This window comes from Dendropsophus ebraccatus, chromosome 12 (assembly GCF_027789765.1).
Source record: "Dendropsophus ebraccatus isolate aDenEbr1 chromosome 12, aDenEbr1.pat, whole genome shotgun sequence".
Classification (NCBI taxonomy): Eukaryota; Metazoa; Chordata; class Amphibia; order Anura; family Hylidae; genus Dendropsophus; species Dendropsophus ebraccatus.
Genome location: NC_091465.1, coordinates 48,687,400 through 48,709,198, shown reverse-complemented (window position 1 = coordinate 48,709,198; position 21,799 = coordinate 48,687,400). Strand labels below are relative to the sequence as shown.

The 21,799-nt window shown below is 41.9% G+C and overlaps 1 protein-coding gene across 2 annotated transcripts in view; it reads left to right on the top strand.

Annotated features, from left to right (window-relative positions):
- ODAD1 (outer dynein arm docking complex subunit 1) overlaps nt 1-21,799 on the top strand; it is a 66,457-nt gene that overhangs the window by 4,947 nt on the left and 39,711 nt on the right. Inside the window, exons 1-7 of one of the 2 annotated variants that reach the window (XM_069947642.1) lie at nt 4,609-4,692; nt 7,853-8,042; nt 10,215-10,337; nt 13,844-13,957; nt 14,127-14,194; nt 16,093-16,280; nt 16,976-17,110. In XM_069947642.1, the coding sequence (XP_069803743.1) occupies nt 7,860-8,042; nt 10,215-10,337; nt 13,844-13,957; nt 14,127-14,194; nt 16,093-16,280; nt 16,976-17,110 (811 nt within the window). In that variant the 5' untranslated portion in view covers nt 4,609-4,692; nt 7,853-7,859. Of the gene's footprint in view, nt 1-4,608; nt 4,693-7,852; nt 8,043-10,214; nt 10,338-13,843; nt 13,958-14,126; nt 14,195-16,092; nt 16,281-16,975; nt 17,111-21,799 lie in introns of those variants that run through there. The other variant, XM_069947641.1, reaches the window with a different exon arrangement.

The following is a 21,799-nucleotide window of genomic DNA, read 5'->3' as shown; positions in this document are numbered from 1 at the left end:
AGACACCTGCCACTTCGGCAATAATGTGCATCTTATTTAAAGGAAACCTATGGAAGGAATCAGTGTCACTCTAAATATAGACAATGCTGTGTATATGTAGATGTGCATTTATAGATAGCTCTAATAATACTTACACTGAATACCAATTACATAGTCAATAACAATACTTGATTACATATTCATTGAAAGGCTGTTGCTTACAATACATGATGCATGACAGTAACCCTCGGCTTCATCCGTTCTTACTGTAAATTTGCAGTAAATCAGTTAATAGTAAATTGCTGAGGACACAGAATATACATGTGTAGCACAAGGTTTGGCGCCTTTCACACATCAGTATTTTACAGTCCGCAATTACAGATCTGGATGCGTGAATGTGGCCTTAGGCTGCAGCTATACAATGTTTCTGCCCGCTGCGGCAACGTCTACAAAGAAAACAAAATAGGATGCCTATCTGTGGACAGAGAAGCACGGGCCCATTCATTTCACTCCCTTGAACATAGGGGGAGATTTATCAAACATGGTGTAAAGTGAAACTGGCTCAGTTGGCCCTAGCAACCAATCAGATTCCACCTTTTATTACTCACAGACTCTTTGGAAAATGAAAGGTGGAATCTGATTGGTTGCTAGGGGCGACTGAGCCAGTTTCACTTTACACCATGTTTGATAAATCTCCCCCATAGTCTTTTTACTGCTATAAAACATATTTTTGTCTATACCAGTATTGCTATTTCAGCCATGGCAGTGTGCACCTGTGTAGTTATGATAGTTCTACTGGATGTGCTGGCCAATTCTTTTGTATTTTGTATTTTTTTTATATTTTGTATGTGGGGGATTGGCTGCCTCCATCTTGGTTGTGGGGTTCCCGATCACTTACATTGACAGGCAGGGGTAAAACTTATCTCCGTCCTGTCGGATCAGCAATCTGTGCATAGAGTCTGCTCTCAGGCAGACTCTATGCACAGATCGCCCACAGTACTGATCAGTGCTATGCTATGGCACAGCATTCATCAGTATATGCAATCTGAGCATTGCATATATAAGTCCCCTAATATAAAGTCCCCCTATAAAATGTGTAATTTTTTTTAACCCTAATAAATTAATTAAATAAATTAAGCCCCAATAAATGTTTATATTACCTCCTTTCCCATTATACAAATAAAAATATAAAAAATAAACATATTATATATGGTATAGTGTGCGAAATTGTCCACTTTATTAAAATTTAACAATATTGTTCCCGCACGGTGACCAGTGTAAATAAAAAAAGAGAGAAAAAAAACACCAGGATTGCCGATTTTTTTTTTATATATTAGAAAAAATTTTATAAAAAGCAATCAAAATTTTCTTTTACACCAATATAAAAGCAATAAAACTATAGATCATGGCACAAAAAATAACACCCCAACCAGCCCTGTAGGTGGAAAAATAAAAGTGTTATGGCTCTTAGAAGGCGAGGAAGAACATTTGACCTGGATCTGCATCAATGACCGTTGGCATGAAGGGGTTAAAATCTAAAAAGCTTATAATATTTTGCCCTCTTTCTTGTGGGATTTTGAAGTCTCCTCCTGTGCGCATACATTTCCTTATCCTTCAGCCCTTTTTGATCCTGGTTATTTTTAGTTATGTTCTAAGAGATGAATGCTATGCTTGCAGTATGAAAGCATTCGTCTTATTGTATGCCGCCGATAGCCTATCATTTTTTTGGGTGATCCTTCTTTCTTCCATTTGAGAAGATGACAAGATGCAGTGGATTTCGCAGCCTACAATAACAGCCATTAACATCCATACATCAGTGTTATGTTTACACACCACTCCTGACTGAACATTATTCTGATAGATTCTTTTTAGACGACCAAATTCCTTTCTTCCTCCAGAGCTTTTATAGAGGTTATAGCAGTAGTAGTATGAGGGGACAGCGCCTAAATTGCTACCTTCAGTGTAAGAGGACTCATTACGCAGAATATAGACTGTGCTAGCAATTTCAAGTCATCTTTTATTTTGCCGCTCTATATGTTTAGGAGGAAGATGGCATATTCAGTGTGACCCGTAAAACTGGTTATGTTGGAATTCCCTTGTATATTGTTTCATAATGTATTGAACCATCTACTGTATTATCTTAGGCGCTGTTCATACTAGAATCATTATTTACAACTGAAACAGAAGCAACCCTAAACAAATAAAAACTGATGAACCACAATAGCTTTCATGGCATCTATCTGGCCAAGCCAGTAGTGCAAAGATTTAAACAGTTTCGGAGCTCCCGACATCAGGGCAGTTTCTAGGTAATTTTGACAACAGGGCGGATCTTGATGAAAGCGCCCCCCCCCCCCCTCTTTCAGTTTAGCCATGGGAAAGGAAGGGGGGGCTTTTATCAAGATTCGGGTTATTAGAAAGAAGCAGTGTGTGTATTGCAGCATAGAACAGTGTTGCACCCCTGCCAAATAATGTTCCACTGAATACAAAATCATTATACAGGGACTCACAGGTGACGTCTTCTTTGATCTGACGGTCACGTTCCCTTTTCCTCTCCATCCGGCCCCGGCCTCCATGACGGTTTCTTGCAGCTACAATTCATCTCTTTAGGACCTGCCAGACAGACATCTCAGGCTCCGCACATTTCCAGCAACTTCCCCTTTTCCCACTTATAAAGTCCCAAACTGTATGCTGGGAAAGCTGGTGACCTCCATTATACACTGACATACAGGATGCTGGGAAAGCTGTGTGACCTCTATTATACACTGACATACAGAATGCTGGGAAAGCTGGGTGACCACCATTACACACTGACATACAGGATACTGAGAAAGCTGGGTGACCTCCATTACACTGACATACAGGATACTGGGAAAGCTGGTGACCTCCATTATACACTGACATACAGGATGCTGGGAAAGCTGTGTGACCTCTATTATACACTGACATACAGAATGCTGGGAAAGCTGGGTGACCACCATTACACACTGACATACAGGATACTGAGAAAGCTGGGTGACCTCCATTACACTGACATACAGGATACTGGGAAAGCTGTGTGACCTCCATTACACTGACATACAGGATACTGGGAAAGCTGGTGACCTCCATTATACACTGACATACAGGATACTGGGAAAGCTGGGTGACCTCCATTACACTGACATACAGGATGCTAGGAAAGATGTGTGGCCTCCATTACACTGACATACAGGATACTGGGAAAGCTGGGTAACCTCCATTACACACTGACATACAGGATACTGGGAAAGCTGGGTGACCTCCATTACACTGACATACAGTAAACTGGGAAAGCTGGGTGACCTCCATTACACTGACATACAGGATACTGGGAAAGCTGGGTAACCTTCATTACACACTGACATACAGGATACTGGGAAAGCTGGGTGACCTCCATTACACTGACATACAGTAAACTGGGAAAGCTGGGTGACCTCCATTACACTGACATACAGGATACTGGGAGAGCTGGGTGACCTCTATACACTGACATACAGGATACTGGGAGAGCTGGATGACATGTAAACTTTGGCGTGAGGGGCGGGGCTTATCACAGGGGCGGGGCTTATCGCAGGGGGCGGGATTATCGGGACATATCGGGGCTCCCTCTGTGCAGGATTCCCCCAACAGATACTCACCTCTCCCCCTGCAGCCTCCAGCTCCTCTTCTCGGTGAGTCCCGTCCTCTTCTGGCTTCCGGGGCAGGCAGCCACCTGTCATACAGAGGCCGCCTGCACAGGAAGCCTCTGGGTCTCTGCCCCGGCACTGTTTCCTTTAGCTGTGCCTGCATACGCACAGCTAAAGGTTGCTCTGGCCAGGGGATCTGGAACTTAGATTCCAGATCCCCCGGCCAGCCCTGAGGATGCGGGGGCTGCGGGCTGGGTTCTGTCGGGTGCCGCAGGGCGCCCCCTAGCTGTGGGCGCCCCGTGCGGTGGCCCGGCTCGCCCGCCCCTAGAAACGGCCCTGCCCGACATTATTGTGAACGATGATGCTGGGAACTCTGAATTCCGTTCCGTAGCACATCGTCCATATTACGGACCATGTGTGAATGCACCCCTAGGGGAGAGTGAGGTGTGATTACAGCATGCTGCCTTTTTATGCTAAATAAAGCAGTAGGTGCTGTAACCTCACTGAAAGCAATGCATCCTGGGACAGAGGATAAGGAGTTGTCTATGGAGAGAGGGAGGAGCCGGGGAGCTGGAGACAGTATAAATTTTGTACTTCTTCTTTTTTCTATTTCTTCCAGTCAGGAAACAAGAACAAGCACAAGGAAATCAGTAGTGTTAGTGATAACAGATTGATAAGTTATATATCATGGGAAGATATCTTTATTTAAAGTGTTGACACCTACATGTTCAGAAGTGTACCCGTCATGAGGGCCACTGCTGAATCAGCGGCAAAATCCGTGCTGTGAGGAGAAGTTAGAGTCTCCATGGCTATGAGCACGCATAAGACCCCAATGCACACGACCAGATCAGAATGGAGGTTGCACGCATTACAGTCTCCTGCATGTTCGTTGCCATGGAGACTCTAATAACTTCTGCCCGCAGCATGGAATGCACAGCTGGTATCTGGCAGTGGCCCTCATGATATCTACACTTAGTATGGCTAAGGAGCCGTGCCTGCTCCATTTGGGTTGTACACCAGCCATGTTCTACAGCTGATACCCATCCTCTAATTGACACAGTGGAGTTAGGTCTGCCATCAAAGTGGTAAACCACTTGACACGGCAGTACAGAAGCATTGCAGTGTAATCTACAAGAAATCAGGTTAAGGTTGCGTTCACACCTACAGGATCTGCAGCAGATCCGCAGCAAATTTGATGGTGCAGATTTGATGCTGTGTTCAGTTATTTAAATGAAATCTGCTGCGGATGTGCTGCAGATACGCAGCAGAAAATACGCTGCGGATCCGGTAAGTATGAACGTCCCCTATTTAAGTTCACTAATGGGACAAAAAAAAAATGAAAAAGTCAAAAAAAGTGCAATAAGGTAAAATAAATGAAGGTATGCCCCATCCCAAGGATGTAAATAGGAGTTACAGTAACAGTGTAGCACTATAAGCTGTCCTGTTTCTATAACTTTGTTGCAGTAAACTGAAAATGTCCTTGTTTCTATAATCCTTGACATCTTTTTGTTCATCGTGGTTGGCCTAACTGGAGTTTGGTGCCCCTAGCCCCAATGCCAATGGCTGTATCCCAGTTTTCCAGGCGCTCCTTACGATGTATCCACCCGCTGCACGGAGGGAACAGACAGCGGGAGTCAGCCGCCGAGATTTCGGATTCATACGAACCAGAAATCCGGCTGATTCGCTCATCTCTAGTATGGAGATGTCGGTGCCAGAGGTTGGACCCGGATCTGTAAGGGCTCTATTACACCATCAGATTATCTGGCAGAATTTTTAAACCATAGCCAGGAATGGATTTGAAAAGAGGAGAAATCTTAGTCTTTCCTTTTTTACCTGTTCTCTGTTTATAGTCCATTACTGTCTTTGGCTTAAAAAAAAATCTGTCAGATAATCTGATAAATATCTAACAAGGGAATACCTTTTTTGGCTATTTTCAACCATCTTTTTTCTGTCTTTTGTACCAAAAAACTGTTATTTGGCTATTTTATGGTACAAAACATCAGTTTTTTTCTAGTTATGTTCACGCATGGGCAGTATTTTTGCCAGTTTTTTTTTTAACAGCTACTAATGCACTAATGCATTAATTTTACTGTCGTAATTTTCACAGCTGTAAAATGAAAACATTGGCTGTTTTTTGTGGCCGGTATTTCCAGTCATAAAAATGGCTGCAAAAGATGGCTACGAAAAACATCAGTTTTCTTGGCAGGTGAAAAGATGGAATTATAAATTGTATGTGAACAAATCCTTAACCTGTAAAACATTCTCTATGCTAAACCTGCGAAAGCCAAAATAGCTTATTACGACCATATTTATAACCTCTAAGTATTTGTGTCTTCAAGGGGAATTAATCCTATATTGAATAAACTGTATCTTTATTTGTTCTACACACCATGCTGGGTAACCGCGTCATTTGGTGGCTCTTGTACGGATTCATCGTCCTAAAAATAAATAGAAACACTGCTAAAGCTGATGGTGGCTGATCAAATGGAGTCAGCGTCACAGCCTGGAAATAAAAATGGGTCATTTGGTTTGAGGTGTTTTGCTACGGTCGAAGGTTTACACTTTGCCCACGCAGTGACCGTGTGGTGTGAAATAATGTCAGATATATTTGCTACTGCGACGCTGTCTGTTATTGTGCATTATAAAGATGGTATTAATGCCGCTCAGAAACAATGTTACCTTCATAGAATGCCTTATATCATACTTACGATGGCTCATTGCTCATAAGACATACATTTCTTTTTTTCATGACCAGATATAAGCCATTCAAGCCATCTGTAAAAAATGATTTGTATATAGTTATTTTTTTACGCTTATGTTTTTTTTTTAAAAAAAAGTTGATAACCGTTGTAACTATCACTTTCTCAGACCCATAAAAGACTTACTTTTATAGTTACGGTATATGGAAATACAGCCAACAATCTCTATGGCAATCATGTTGATTTTTACCCAAGCAAAAAGATTTTTTAATAGGTTAAATGTAAAAAAAAAGTCATTTTGTCAGATACTACCTACTATCTCCCCTATCTACTAAATCCCTAGGAACATGTTCATCATAGTAGCCGCTATGCTATTGCCAATTATCACAGTGTGTACTCTATACAACTTGTCATCACTTGTGTCTGTCTTCTCAGAAGATGCTTTCCCACTGACATTATGACATCTACCCCTCAGCAGAACAATGAGATTTCATATTACACCTACATCCTGTTCTTCATATGAGTTTTGCAGATCTTTCTGCCATCAGTAGTACTGACAGAATGACAAAATTGAGGCATTGTCAGGACAAACTAAATGTGAACATCTTATCATAGATGATGAAGGAAGAAAAAGTTAGTGTAGCAACGTCCCTGAAGTTTTCTAGCTGAAAGTTAAAGTGTTATAAATGTCAGAATATTATGCTGTCCTGTGCCGGACTATAAGAATGTCTAATATATTCAAAAACAAATGAAAGGAATAGATATATAGTAACATCATTATACCTAGGTTGTATAATAATATATCCACAATATCTTTCATGTGTATTTTAATGGACAAAAAACCCCACAACCTCTCACAACTGTTTCACATGACAGAGACCGAATCCCAGATAGGTCAATGGGACTGTCTCTAGGGCATGTCTAAAGGTTTTTAAAGTGACAGATTCAATGTATCTATAGAAGAACAAGAACACAGTGATGCTGCATGTGCAGACAAATAAAACCTGGGAGGCAATAGTGTATACAGCTCACAAATGCATGCTCACCTAGCCGAGTTGTACAGACTCTAATGTACGCCTTGTATGGGTATTGAAGGACTGCTGCCGACCACCTTCCGATGTCCCTGATTGGGTAATTGGTAGAAAAGACTCCAAATCCTCCTCTACACAACATGGTCCAACGGGTGCAGGTCCAGGTAAAAAAGCAAGGCAAAATAAAGTACTAAAAATGTATTAAAAAAAGACACATTGCGTTTTGAGATCGCACCGATCCCTTTCTTAAGTGTCAGACACCTGCTATGGCCGAGTGTTGTGCCTTGTATTTGCACAACACTATCAGGTGAGAATCTCCATTTTCTCTTTTTCCTGATGCCCTTTTGCCTGATTTCTACACTATGGAGCGCTGTTCATTTTTATATTGCTAGGCTGCTGTCTGTCATTATTATTCTCAATAGTTTTGTTTTTCTCAGTTTCTAGAAGTTTTTATTGCTGTCTCAACAATCCTAACAATAATAACTTTGATTTTTTGCAGAGCTGAGATGCGCCAACTAGAGAGAGAGAGGGATGAACTGCTGAAGGATCTGAGGATATCAGAGAGTCGAAGAAACCAGTCCCGGGATCAGGACCATCAGGAAAAGCTGCAGGGATTGCTAGAACAGAAAGATGAGCTGCATGAGCAGCTGATCTCTGAGAAACAAACAATTGCTGATCTGGATCAAGAGGTATAAACAGATACAACATCCAGTTCAGCCTATTCTTCTGCATTGTCTATCCAAGGTGATGCAAAAGCCATTTTTTCATGTTTTGGAGAGAAAAAAATCCTTTCTTACACCAGATAAAGTCAGTCAGAATAAATCCCTGACCTTTCTTAATTTAGCAACTATAAGTTAAAGGGATATTCTTAACTAAATTAACTTATCTGCTACCCAGGGGGTAGGGGATAAGTTTGGGATCACAGGGTGTCTGACATCCTGGTTGGGTGGATGAGCCCCTCCAAAATCTCCTGAAGGAGCTGGGACCCCTTTGTTTTGAGTGCAGCAGCAGGTTGGCATTTATTCTCTATGATAGACAGCGGGATAAGCCCACAAGTTTGACCCACTGCTATCTCACACTTATCCCCTATTCTGTTTTTAGGCAATAAGATATTTTAAATTGGAGTATTTCTTTAATATAGTTAAAATTGTGAAAGATATACAGGGAGAGACAACTTCTCCTGGCAGAGAGTTCCAAAGTTTCACAGTTCTTTCAGTAAAAAATCGCCTTCTACAGTATGTTGGTGAAGAAAATGTCTCTTTAGACATACTACTGTAAACGCTCTCTATGTCTATTGTCTCTATGCCCTATTTGATGCACCCCAGTTGTTGCCCATTGCTATTGCAGCAGCTGCCTGACACTGGTTGCTGCACATATTTTTAAAGCGACTCTGTACCACAATCTGACCCCCCCAAAACCACTTGTACCTTCAGATAGCTGCTTTTAATCCAAGATCTGTCCTGCGGTCCGTTCGGCCGGTGATGCAGTTATTGTCCTAAAAAAAAGAAACTTTTAAATTTGAAGCCTGTGCCCAACGGGAGTATCTGTGCCCTAACTTTGCACCACCCCTCCGTCCCTCCTCCCCACCCTATTCATCATTAGGAATGCCACTGGAACATTTTCTACATGCTGAACATTGCACAGGTGCTTAACGATCCAGCCCAAGTGCCGGGCTGCCACAGGAGGCAATCTGCCTGGAGCATTCCTAATGATGAGGAGGGTGGGGAGGAGGGACAGAGAGGTTGTGCAAAGTTAAGGCTCAGATACTCCCGTATGGCACAGGGCTGCATGTTTTAAAGTATTTTTTTAGGACAATAACTGCATCACCTGCCGAATTGACCCCAGGACAGATCTTGGATTAAAAGCAGCTATCCGAAGGTAGAAGTGCTTTGGGGGGGGAGGGGGTTGGGGGGTCAGATTGTGGGTACAGAGTCGTTTTAACTAATACTGTATGTCAACCAAAGTCCTTTTCCATGTCAGAATTACCCTGTGGTTTCCCCATCTAGTTCATTAATATAGTTCATATGATGCTTATTTCCCTCTGGCATGTTCATAATCTTACTTTTATTAGCGTGAAATCTCGATTGCTATTTCCCTACACAACTCATCTAAGTCTACCGTCCTCTTTTGGTTTGTTTTCTTTATAGTTTAGTATCATCTACAAATATTATATTGAATTCAGAATCTGTCTACAATAGTGGTTCCCAACTCTTCACAGTTTACAAGCTATTCTTAATTATGACCACTGATGTTTCCAAATTTGACATCTTATTAAATATTTTGACTAGTGTTATGGCATTTACACTAGTGTTAGCTGTGTTTTTTACACTTGTGTCAAGTTCTGGTGATCACATATTTATCTTCTGTACCACTATTTCTGAAGGTCATATTACAAGGTTATTAAAGCGCACAAAATCTTTGACATGTCACTGCATCTTACCACAACGATACAGAGAATGCGCAAAGAGCAGTGTGCAGGAGCACACTTGCTACATTTCGCAGCTGCCATTTATCTCCATCCAGGCATCCCCATAGACATACATCGGTGCTGCAAATATGAAGATCACTTAGTACCAGGGTGTAAAATGTGCCACTGGTTTGTTCTCCTGATCAGTGGGGATCTCAGCACGGTCCTTATGACATGGGAAAAGTTTTTCTTAATGAAAATGCCCATTTAACAATATGTAAGAAAAAACTGGACCAAATGTCATGATACATCAGTAACGGTGACCAGAGTTGAGTATGTATTTATGAGATCTATAAACCCAGAAATGTTTAAGATTGTTCAATATTATCATCTTTATTATAACCATTGCAGAAAATAAATCCATAAAACATTATTTCATGGTATTTTTTTGTAGATAAAATCTTGGGAGAAAAAAATTTCTGATCAGAGGAAGCAAGTAAGAGGATCATCAGGATCTGCTAAGCAGAACACTCAGACTCAGAAAAATGTTAAGGTGATGGAGAATCGCTTGGACCGGGTAAGTAATATGTAATACAGTAATCTCCCTGTTAGTGAACCACAATGTAGATGTCTGTCACCATCATAGAAGGCATTAGGGTGTTATAGTCATTATGGGAACATTTATCATTGTTGGACCCTTGTGGAATGCCTCGAAAAAAGGTACAGATTTATACTTTCTCCGTAGTGTACTCCAGCTGTAGGGACCTGTTAGGGACCTACCACAGTGGCAAGCAGGCTCATACAGTTTGATCAAAAATGAGTTGACCTGTAATGCGTTGTTTTTTTGGTCTCCATCGGTCTCCATCGACTGCCACAACCGGAGATCTTCACACCATTCTTCTAAATTTAAAGTTTTCTTGTGCAAAAAAAAATTTTGTAAATAATGGTAAATGCCTGTTGAACAAAGAAGAGACTATTTTCCAAAAACTCGGGAGGGCTTATCGAGATCTCAAAAGCCTCTGTTTAAGACTCATAAAGACTTCCCAGGTCCCAGGATGTCCAACAGGATACAGCAGTCTACAAATATTGCATCTTTATCTACTTACCTTCCCAGTATGTCCAACAGGATACAGCTGTATATAAATATTGCATCTTTACTTAATTTCCCAGCATGTCCAACAGAATACAGCTGTCTGCAAATATTGCATCTTTATCTACTTAACTGCCCAGCATATCCAACAGGATCCAGCAGTATATGAATATTGCATCTTCATCTACTTACTTTCCCAACATGTCCAACAGAATACAGCAGTCTGCAAATATTGCATCTTTATCTACTTAACTGCCCAGCATGTCTAACATGATCCAGCAGTATATAAATATTGCATCTTTATCTACTTACCTTCCCAGGATGTCCAACAGGATCCAGCAGTATATAAATATTGCATCTTTATCTACTTACCTTCCCAGGATGTCCAACAGGATCCAGCAGTATATAAATATTGCATCTTTATCTACTTACCTTCCCAGGATGTCCAACAGGATCCAGCAGTATTTAAATATTGCATCTTTATCTACTTACCTTTCCAGCATGTCCGACATGATAGGTTAAAATGTTCACCCATACCGCATAGCAGTTCTATATTTGTTTCCAGATCACATTACCCCCTATACATATAAATGAACTAGAAATATTCAAGACATTATGCATGATAACATCGACCTTGCAGGGAAGCAAAGACGTGACAGACCTGACATGGTGAGCCACCTGCGCCATATAGAATATCAAAATACCCACCTGCCAAAGCAGAAAAGAACGAATAATTTCTACCCTTAATATAAAAGATACAGGAAGTACGAAATACCAGTGCTATAATTACAGACTTTATAACACGTGCAATAAGCACAAGCTGGGAAGTATAAATATTTCCCTTAGACTGAAAAATGGCATCCGATTGCAGAGAATAATTATTTGCATCATATTTTTGACACTTTGAGTTAATGATTCATGAGATAATTATTTTCCTTTGAATATAGATTTGATCACAGCCTCACTGAGCATAATTAGCATCTCACTTATTTGCCAGGCTTGCAACTAAGTATTTCTTAGCTTTGTATTTTACACAGACCATGCATCTTCTATTGCATTTATAAGTTATCTCTACTAAAAAGCTGAAACTTCTGATTGGACTGCAGTTAGTCCAGATAGAATCCCTGGGCCCTATTACACTGAATTCACCCAATAGAGACAATGATCAGCTGATGAAATGATCATCGGCTGATCGTTTCTTTAGGCCCAGATCTGAAATCATCGTCCGTAGACTGCGCATCGCTACATATAATTGCAATGTGTGGCCAGCGGCTGACGATTGAACAAACAGTTTACATTACATGTACACTATCCTGGTGTTCTCCTTTGCTCTGCTTCCTCCCTGGTCCCATGCGCTTCAGCGGTGGTCCTGGCCAGTGATTGGCTGAGCAGTCTGTCAGTGCAGGGCTCAGGACCAGGAAGGAAACAGAACACAAGAGAACACTGGGAACATGGACAGGTAATGTTAACTGTTTTGGCAAAGGCTGCACGGACATCACTAACTATGTCTGTGCAGCCCTTACTAAACGATTATCAAGCCGTGTAATAGGCCCAGTAAACGAGTGCCAATCTAGCAGATCGGTGCTTGTTCACAATATTTTTTTTTTCTTTTCCGTCCCCCGTATCTAATGCCATGATGTGTAATACCATCCCCAGTATCTAATTTTATGTTGTGTGATACTTGTCCCCCTTATCTAATATAGTGATACCGTCCCTTGTATCTAATCCTATCATGTGTGATACTGCCCCAGTATCTAACCCTAGGACGTGTGATACCATCCATTGTATCTAATTCTAGGATGTGTGATTCCGTTCCACGTATCTAATCCTAGGATGTGTTACACCATCCCACTATCTTATCCTAGGATGTGTGATACCGTCCCCGCTATCTAATCCTAGGATGTGTGATACTGTCCCCGCTATCTAATCCTAGGATGTGTGATAACTTCCCCCGATTGCGCACTTGTAGTCCTGTAGATGTGTATCTGATGTGTTCTCCTGACTCTTTCCTAGAGACAGAAATGGAGGTAGAAAAGGATCAGGCATCCTTTTGTTCTTAGAGAGGAGAGCTTAGCACTTAGTGTACTTAGTGTACCACCCCTCATTTAGATATGAGGGTACCAGGAGACATAGCTGCTGGACAAACAAGTGTTTGGTGGACAGTTGTCAAATGGCTGTTCAGTTGAAGGTGAGATATGGAGAGGTTAGGAGCCAACTGTATACTATTAAACATAGAATATAACCTATAACGACCAACTGACCTGCCCAGGTCACTACCAACAAATTCCTAAACAAAAAAAGGAGCTAATACTGTATTAAACCATAAACATCCTTTATTAGTACAAAAAATATTAAAACCACAACATAGAATAAAATTATGCACATGAGAGGTACCATCCAAAATGCACTGTAACATATAAATGTAGGCAGTGTGGCTATGTAAAATCTAGTAAGATCTAGAGTATCCTATACAGAAATATACACAATAATTATATACTAAACCATAACCCTGCGCAGTTACATTGGCTGTTATGTTCTGCCGTGTACTTGCTAATTGCCCAGTATTGCACTCAACCCAAATGAATGAAATAGACTAATAAATATTGTAAGATTACAATGCCATACAAAGTTCCAACAAATGGGGAGAAAGACAGTACCTGTTATGAGCTGTGTGCTACCACCTCTAACGCACGTTTCGCGTACCGCTTGTTGTGAAATGTGTGTCTTTGACATACGCATACGATATTGATTAACATTGACTTTTAGACCTAAAATGACATGATGAAGAAAGGTGGAAATCCACTTTATTTCTTCACCCTGTGGAGCCCCTGTTTTATTTTTCAGCAGTCATCTTAGCTTACTTATATTACTAGAATAGACCTCATTGCTCAGCTTCCTGCATCTAAGACCTGCATCTCCTATAGCAAAGTGAATATAATGTGATATTATATTATTGTCAATGCATAATATATGGTTGTTTCCCGGATAATCAGGCTCTGACTAAATTTAATCTGCAACTGGCAAAAAATTCCAAGATGAGGGAAGAGATTGACATACTAAGAATTGAACGCTCTCGTTTTGACCAACTGTATAAAAGACTTGAAAAGGTAAGTCCAAGACCTAAACTAGATAAAGGCTGGCGTCTGCAGTGATTCCTGTTTTCTCAAAAAGCTGCTTGTCCTCCAGAAATAAGTAATTGATAGTATTAGGATAATGCAGAAGAAAACAGATTAGGTCTGTGCCATGTAACTCTTCTTTCTTGTTTATTCTCCTTAGGAACTGCTTCAAACCCGAAAGGAAATTGGTAGTGTGATTGATGAGTCATCCGCAGCGTACGATGCAAGGTACTGCACACAGCCACAAGAAGTTTTCATCTTATAACAGTTCCCATTTATTTTCTTTTAATATGCTTATAATGTATTGGAAATACAAGCTTTGTACTAATGCTCGAGTTAGAGCTACTGGAATACCCATAAACCAATATATCAAAAATATAAATTAGGCTGGGTTCACACTGCATTTTTGCAATCCATTTAACGGATCCGTTTTATTTAACGGACAAAAAAAATAGTGTCAGCAACGTTTTTGTGTCCGTAAAAAAAAAACGGATCAGTTTTGATCGTTTTTTTTATAATGGAAGTCAATGGAAAAACGGAACAAAACGGATGCACACAACTGCATCCGTTTTTGCAATCCGTTTTTTAAAAAAAAAAACGGATTAAAAAAACCATTGCAAAAACGCAGTGTGAACCCAGCCTTAGACTCGTGCGTGGGGTCCCGGGAATAGTCTGTGCTTCATTCTAGCCCCTTGGAAGTGATACTCTAGTCCTTTATTTCTTCACAAAGGGGTGCACACTGGTTGACTCTTATTCTATCTTGTAATACCTCAGGATTGACTAGGAGGGACCCTCTGGAGTTAATTGTATTCAAAAATGTCCTGAGGCCTAACTAATAAAAGGAAGGAGAGGTGCTTCCTAAAGGCCCTATTCCATGGAACTTTTTCGAACGATTATCGTTCATAAAATCGTTCAAACGACCGCTCGTTAACAATATTCGTTCTGTGGAATAGCTGTAAATGAGCGAACAACAACAGCGAAAAAAAAAATCGTTGGTCTTTCAACAATAATTCACTAATCTTTTCGTTGAATCAAAAATCTTTCAGTCGTCCTTGAATGTCTACCTACATTTCCCCACGTTTTAAACGACCATGTAACGATATAACGACCGCAAAAAAATCGTTACACTACAGATATCGTTCACGTTCCCACGCGTATTATGTGTTATCGTTCGCTTAAAAAAATCGTTAAGTGCTCGTTAACGAGCGGTCGTTGGAGCGAGTCTATGAACGATAATCGTTCCGTGAAATAGGGCTATTACTCTTCGCTAGACTCTCTTCGCTAAACAGGATTTCCTCTCTGTATGGAGACAGAGCTAGAGTAAGCACCAACCAAGTAGGCATATAACCCTATATTTTATGTGAATTACTGCTATGCTGCCGTAACTAGACTTTTGTAGGGAATAGAGCGCATGCATATTCCATAGATAGGATTAATAAACTTGAGACCCAATAGGATACTTCCATCATATACAGTAGCTGAAAGCATAAAAAAAGTGAAAAACCCCTTCTAAACTCAGCATCGCGAAAGATCATCTGGCTGGTACTGCAGTACCAGCCGGGATGATCTTTTCTGAGACCGGCCGTTCTGTCACCCGGCCAGGTCACGAAAGGCCGGTCTCTTACGAGGTCTGAACATCGCCTATTGCTGTAAAAATACAAAAATAAAGCTGGCCCATAGACCCAATTCATACTGTTTTAACTGAAGTGACAAGACTGCAATAAAATAAGCTCCGCCAATCTCTGGCCACAGTTCAAACTTGTCAGTTTTGACTGTGAGTTTTTGCCAGTGATTGGCAGAGTGGGCATTTCTTGCTGCAGTGTTGGCATATCAGAGGAATCAGTGAGCAGGAGGTACCAGGTGCCATTGATTGGCAGCAGTAGTAGGGGATTGGGAAGGCGACAATGATTTTTTTAAGTACCCTGACTCCTGAAAATAACACTTTAAGTAATTCTCAAAAATGTTTAGAAATTAGTCTGCTTATGTAATTGTGTATACTATTATTATTACATTATACAGGGTAGAAATTCCACCTTGTGTTATTTAGATATAGTATATGCAGAATGTTATAGTGCAAAGGAACAGTAAAGGTTTTTTATTGTGTTTTGTAAATAATTGTTGTAAAGGGACGAAGCCCAAACTAAAATGCTGCAGATGAGGGAAAGGGCTGAAAAGGACCTGAACCAGCACACAGCAGAGATTAAAGAGCTTCAGCGAGTTATCGATCATGATCGCAGACTGAAGGAGTTTATGGGAACCAAGACTCAGGAACGCTCAATCAGTGAAGAAGTGCTTGATGCCCGACGCAGGAGAGGTAATTGTACAAGCACCCATCTGGTGAATTAGCTTACATTCTTCTGTATGAGAAGTGTCCATTGAGTGACATTGAAGTATGGCAGATGCAACAATACGTTTTCATTGATGGTGACTTAACAACATTGTATTGACTTCAATGTAGAGAACACAAATAAAAGGCCTTTTTATAGCTGCATGTTGTAGAAAAGTGTGTAGAACTGAGCAACTCATTTCTTTCATTGCAGATTTATTACTACATTACTACATTAGCTGCTAATAGTTTAAAGGGGTACTCCAGAGGAACTGTCTAGGGCAGGAGAGGTTTTGTATGGGGATTTCCTACTGCTCTGCACTGTTTCTAAAACAGACAGAGGTGGCAGCAGAGAGCAGTGTGTCAGACTGGAAAGAATACATCACTTCCTGCAGGGCATACAGCAGCTGATAAATACTGGAATACTTTTTTTTAATAGAAGTATTTTAAGATGGTGACACCCACACTTAAAATCAGGCCTATCCTTTTCCCCCAAGATTTTTTTTATAATGAATCTTTATATTTAGGGGTTACCTTCAATCAATACAGAATGACTGAGGAATACCTAAGCACTAGATGCACTTATGATATGATAATCCATTTGTGTTTACGGCATCTTATTTTATAGATTTTTTTAAAGAATATTTGAAGTGTCTAACAAACCTATTTTTAATATCACATAGAAAAAGAAGAGCAAGAAAGGAAAAAGAGAGATCCAACCGAAGATACCATGGAGACCTATGAACAAGCTTTCCAGCAAATCCAGTCTGTCACCGGTGAAGACAACCTTGACATACTGGTCAACAGGTTCATTGAAGGTAAAGTATTGTATCTTTTTCCTCTGCTTTAATTAATTCGTTACAAAGTAAAGTATAACAGAGAGAGCGACTTTTTGTCTAGCAGTAGTGTAGATTTTTGACAAAAACATAATTCATACCTGATAAAGACCCATTGGGTCGAAAGGCTGCTATGTCCTCGGAATGCAATAAAGCTTGGAGAATACTTCTGAATATTGGATGCTGTAGGACTCTTCCATCTTCTAAAACGCAGCATTGCTGTCTTAAAGAAAATCCTTTCCCTATTATAACCTATCCCAGGGGTCCTCAACTGGCGGACCGCGGTCCGAACCCGGACCGCGGAGGCCAGCTGTCCGGACCCCTGGTCAGACCTCCTAACCGCCCCGGATCCGGTCCGTCCCGGGGCGGTTAGGAGGTCCCGCTCCCCACCGCACTGCCTCCCGCCCCATAGGCGTACTGTCCTTAGATGTCAGTACGCCTGTGGGGCTGGGGGCAGTGTCGGTCCGGCCCCCGGGTGATACGCGCTCTCTGGGGATGTCCCGGGGATTCCCCAGCAGAGCGCGCACCACAGACCTCAGTGTACGCTGCCGGCCTGTCCTTCCCGGAAGTGCCGGCCGGCGGCGTACGCTGAGGTCACTGATGCGCGCTCTGCTGGGGAATCCCCGGGACATCCCTACAGAGCGCGTATCAGCCGGGGGCCGGACCGATGGGAAGAGAAGAAGACAGCCGCAGCGGGGAACGAGGTGCTAGGTGAGTTGTTTTTGTTATTTTTTTTTTCTGTCTGGGGGGCATCTACAAGGGGGGAGCGCACAGGTGGACTATATACTACAGGGGGGACCTCACAGGGGGCTATATACTACTGAGGGGGCTATATACTACTGGGGGGAGCGCACAGGGGGCTATATACTACAGGGGGGACCTCACAGGGGGCTATATACTACTGAAGGGGCTATATACTAAAGGGGGGAGCGCACAGGGGGATATATACTACAGGGGGGACCTCATACTACTGGGGGGGCTATATACTAAAGGGGGGAGCGCACAGGGGGCTATATACTACAGGGGGGACCTCACAGGGGGCTATATACTACTGAGGGGGCTATATACTACTGGGGGGAGCGCACAGGGGGCTATATACTACAGGGGGGACCTCACAGGGGGCTATATACTACTGAAGGGGCTATATACTAAAGGGGGGAGCGCACAGGGGGTTATATACTACAGGGGGGACCTCATACTACTGGGGGGGCTATATACTAAAGGGGGGAGCGCACAGGGGGCTATATACTACAGGGGGGACCTCACAGGGGGCTATATACTACTGAGGGGGCTCTATACTACTGGGGGGAGCGCACAGGGGGCTATATACTACAGGGGGGACCTCACAGGGGGCTATATACTACTGAGGGGGCTCTATACTACTGGGGGGAGCGCACAGGGGGCTATATACTACAGGGGGGACCTCACAGGGGGCTATATACTACTGAGGGGGCTCTATACTACTGGGGGGAGCGCACAGGGGGCTATATACTACAGGGGGGACCTCACAGGGGCTATATACTACTGAGGGGGCTATATACTAAAGGGGGGAGCGCACAGGGGGCTATATACTGCAGGGGGGACCTCACAGGGGGCTATATACTACTGAGGGGGCTATATACTACTGGGGGGAGTGCACAGGGGGTTATATACTACAGGGGGGACCTCACAGGGGCTATATACTACAGGGGGAAAGCACAAGGGGGGCTATATACTACTGGGGGGAGCTCACAGGGGGCTATATACTACAGGGGGACAGCGCACGGGGGGGCTATATACTACAGGGGGAGCTCACAGGGGGCTATATACTACCAGGGCAGTCACCCCCTTTGTACCTAATATCAAAGGCCTGGTGAGAGAGAAAAAAATGCCAGTTTTCCCGCTAATAAGCAGCAATTCTGTATATAAATAGTTGAACGTTTGTGACAAAGTAACAAAACACCTTTCCTACTGATGTTCAGCTCGGACCTTCACCTGACAATAGACCCCGGTAAGTGGACCTTCACTAAAAGTTGTTGAGTACCCCTGACCTATCCACAGGAAAGGTGGCTCCTAGTTGAAGTGTGGTTAAGACTAATCACGAAAACTGAGGTCCCTTGTCTCCCCAAGTGCATGAAAGGGGCAGTACATTAATAGGATTTGCCATGACTTTAGGGGGCAGTATATTAATAGGATTTGCCATGACTTTAGGGGGCAGTACATCAATAGGATTTGCCATGACTTTAGGGGGCAGTACATCATTAGTAGAGATGAGCGAACCGGGTTCGGGTTCGAGTCCATCCGAACCTGAACGATCGGCATTTGATTAGCGGTGGCTGCTGAATTTGAATAAAGCCCTAAGGCTATGTGGAAAACATGGATATATTCATTGGCTGTATCCATGTTTTCCAGACAACCTTAGAGCTTTATCCAAGTTCAGCAGCCCCCGCTAATCAAATACCAAACGATCGGGTTCGGATGGACCCGGTTCGCTCATCTCTAATTATTAGGATTTGCCACTGCTCAATTCACTCTGTTTGGTACTAAGTCCGAGCCGTTGTGCCCCCACCGTTCGGCTATTATATCACTTTTGAATATAATGTGGAATAGAAATAACTTTTAATCCTGAGATAACTTCATCAGAATTTATTTTATATTTTCTATCTAACAATGAGGCAGACAGGGAATGACTGACTGCTATCAAGCTTTTATTCTTCCTTTCAGCAGCTGACATTGTGCCAGTCCACACTCACAATAATTGACTGGTTGTCAGGGATACACTGCCAAACAGCTCCAGCCGTGTAAATGGGGTTGTCAGACAGCAACCAGCCTGTTTTAGATGACTAAAATCTTCAGCTCAAGGCAACAAAGCTGAGAAGGTGCATGGAGACTTGGTAGTACTCAAACTACTGTAGCTTAAGATCATGTTGATAGGTGAAACAAACTCGTACAAGACCAAATGTGTATATAGCTCTCGTTCTGGTATCCAGCTGTCAGCGAGTGAAGAATCAGACTAGAATGTACAGATTCAACAAATGAAATATTTTATAATTACGAGGATTGGGAATCTGAATATCTCTATTATATCCTCCTGAGATTCGCACCAAACTGATATGGTTAATATACTACAATGCTAATGAAGCTGAAAATAGGCCATACAGATCACGTGCACCTTTAATAATAAGTGCTGACCCTGTGTGCATCTGTATAACACAGTACTGATGTAGCTGGAAATAGTGCATACAAGTCACGTGCACTACAAATACCGTAAGTGCTGACGATATACTGTATGTACATCTATATAGCACACCACCAATGGTAGTAAATAGTGCATATAGATCATGTGCACTGATAATAAGGGTAGTATAAGTGCTCACATCTATATAACACAGCGCTAATGTAGCTGTATATAGTGCATACAGTTGTAATGCACTTCTTATAACAAATGTTGACATTACCGTGCAACTAATTCACTTCTTGGACCCATTCACATTATTATTTTAATAGGGAATTAATAAAATGTAGTTTTCTTTTGTGACCTGTTCATGCAGGTCTTGGTCTCTTGTGGGGCTTCATGCTCTTCAACTGTGTCTACTATTCAGCTGCCCAGGCAGCTGCCCATTTTGCTGCCCAGGCAAGTGTTTTTGAATAGCTGGGTGGCCAGGATTACTAGAGTACAAGAAAAGGAAAGGAAGCATTTGTGAACCAGTGTCAGACCTTCTACAGTCGCAGGATTGTGGGGGTCCCAAGGTCAGACCCCATCAATGATAAAGTCATGGCAAATCCTAGTGATGTACCATCACTCACAAGATGAGATTAACCCTACAAAAGTATTTTCAGATCTTTACCACCTTTCTCTTTTCCTTCGGAGGCCAACCTATCTCCACCAACTCCCATGGACAATGAATGGATTGGAGCGCACATGTATATCCTCTAATCCATTCCGACAAAAGGTTCAGGACCTTGTACTTGAAATTTTAGGGAGTGTCACCCCCTGTGATATGTTTATCCACTGCCCTGTGGATAAGTGATAATGGTCAGACAACCCCCCTAAAAGATATGTTTTTCTGTGTACTAGCCCCAAATAATATACGTGATATGCTCATGCAATTCTCAATTTTCTAGTTGAATCTCTCACTTTGGAAACAGCACCAAACCTTTTGGCAGGGGGTTCTATAAGGCAATAAATACACGTAGATATAATGAAAAACAACACAGTTCTGCTATAATACACTATGGCGTACCATTCAGATATGACTTATTGTTTGTTGGTCTCAAGCTTCGCAGTAATATAACTTTAAAAGCCATGTTTGGTAAATGTGTTACAAGATGCTAAAATGTGGACAGAATACAAGGTTAGAATATATTTACTTGTCTATATAATTTAAAGTGGCAGATTCCTCTTCTTGGGTTCGGACGCCCCAGGCTGACTGTAATGTTTTTCTCTCTCCTATAAAGGTAGCGTAGTAAAAAAAAAAAAAAAAAAAGCAGGTTGTCTTAGAAGATTTAGATTATCACACTTTGGGGGAAGATATACTTTTACAAATAAAGTGTTCTGCAGTAATGACCTCCTTTGTGCTCAGCAGAATACACAGAGGCCACGCTGGGCAACAAAACTACACAATGGTTACAGTCTGTATTACACAGTGTCATGCCTTGGGGAAAAAAAAAACTACTACTACTAAAGAATTA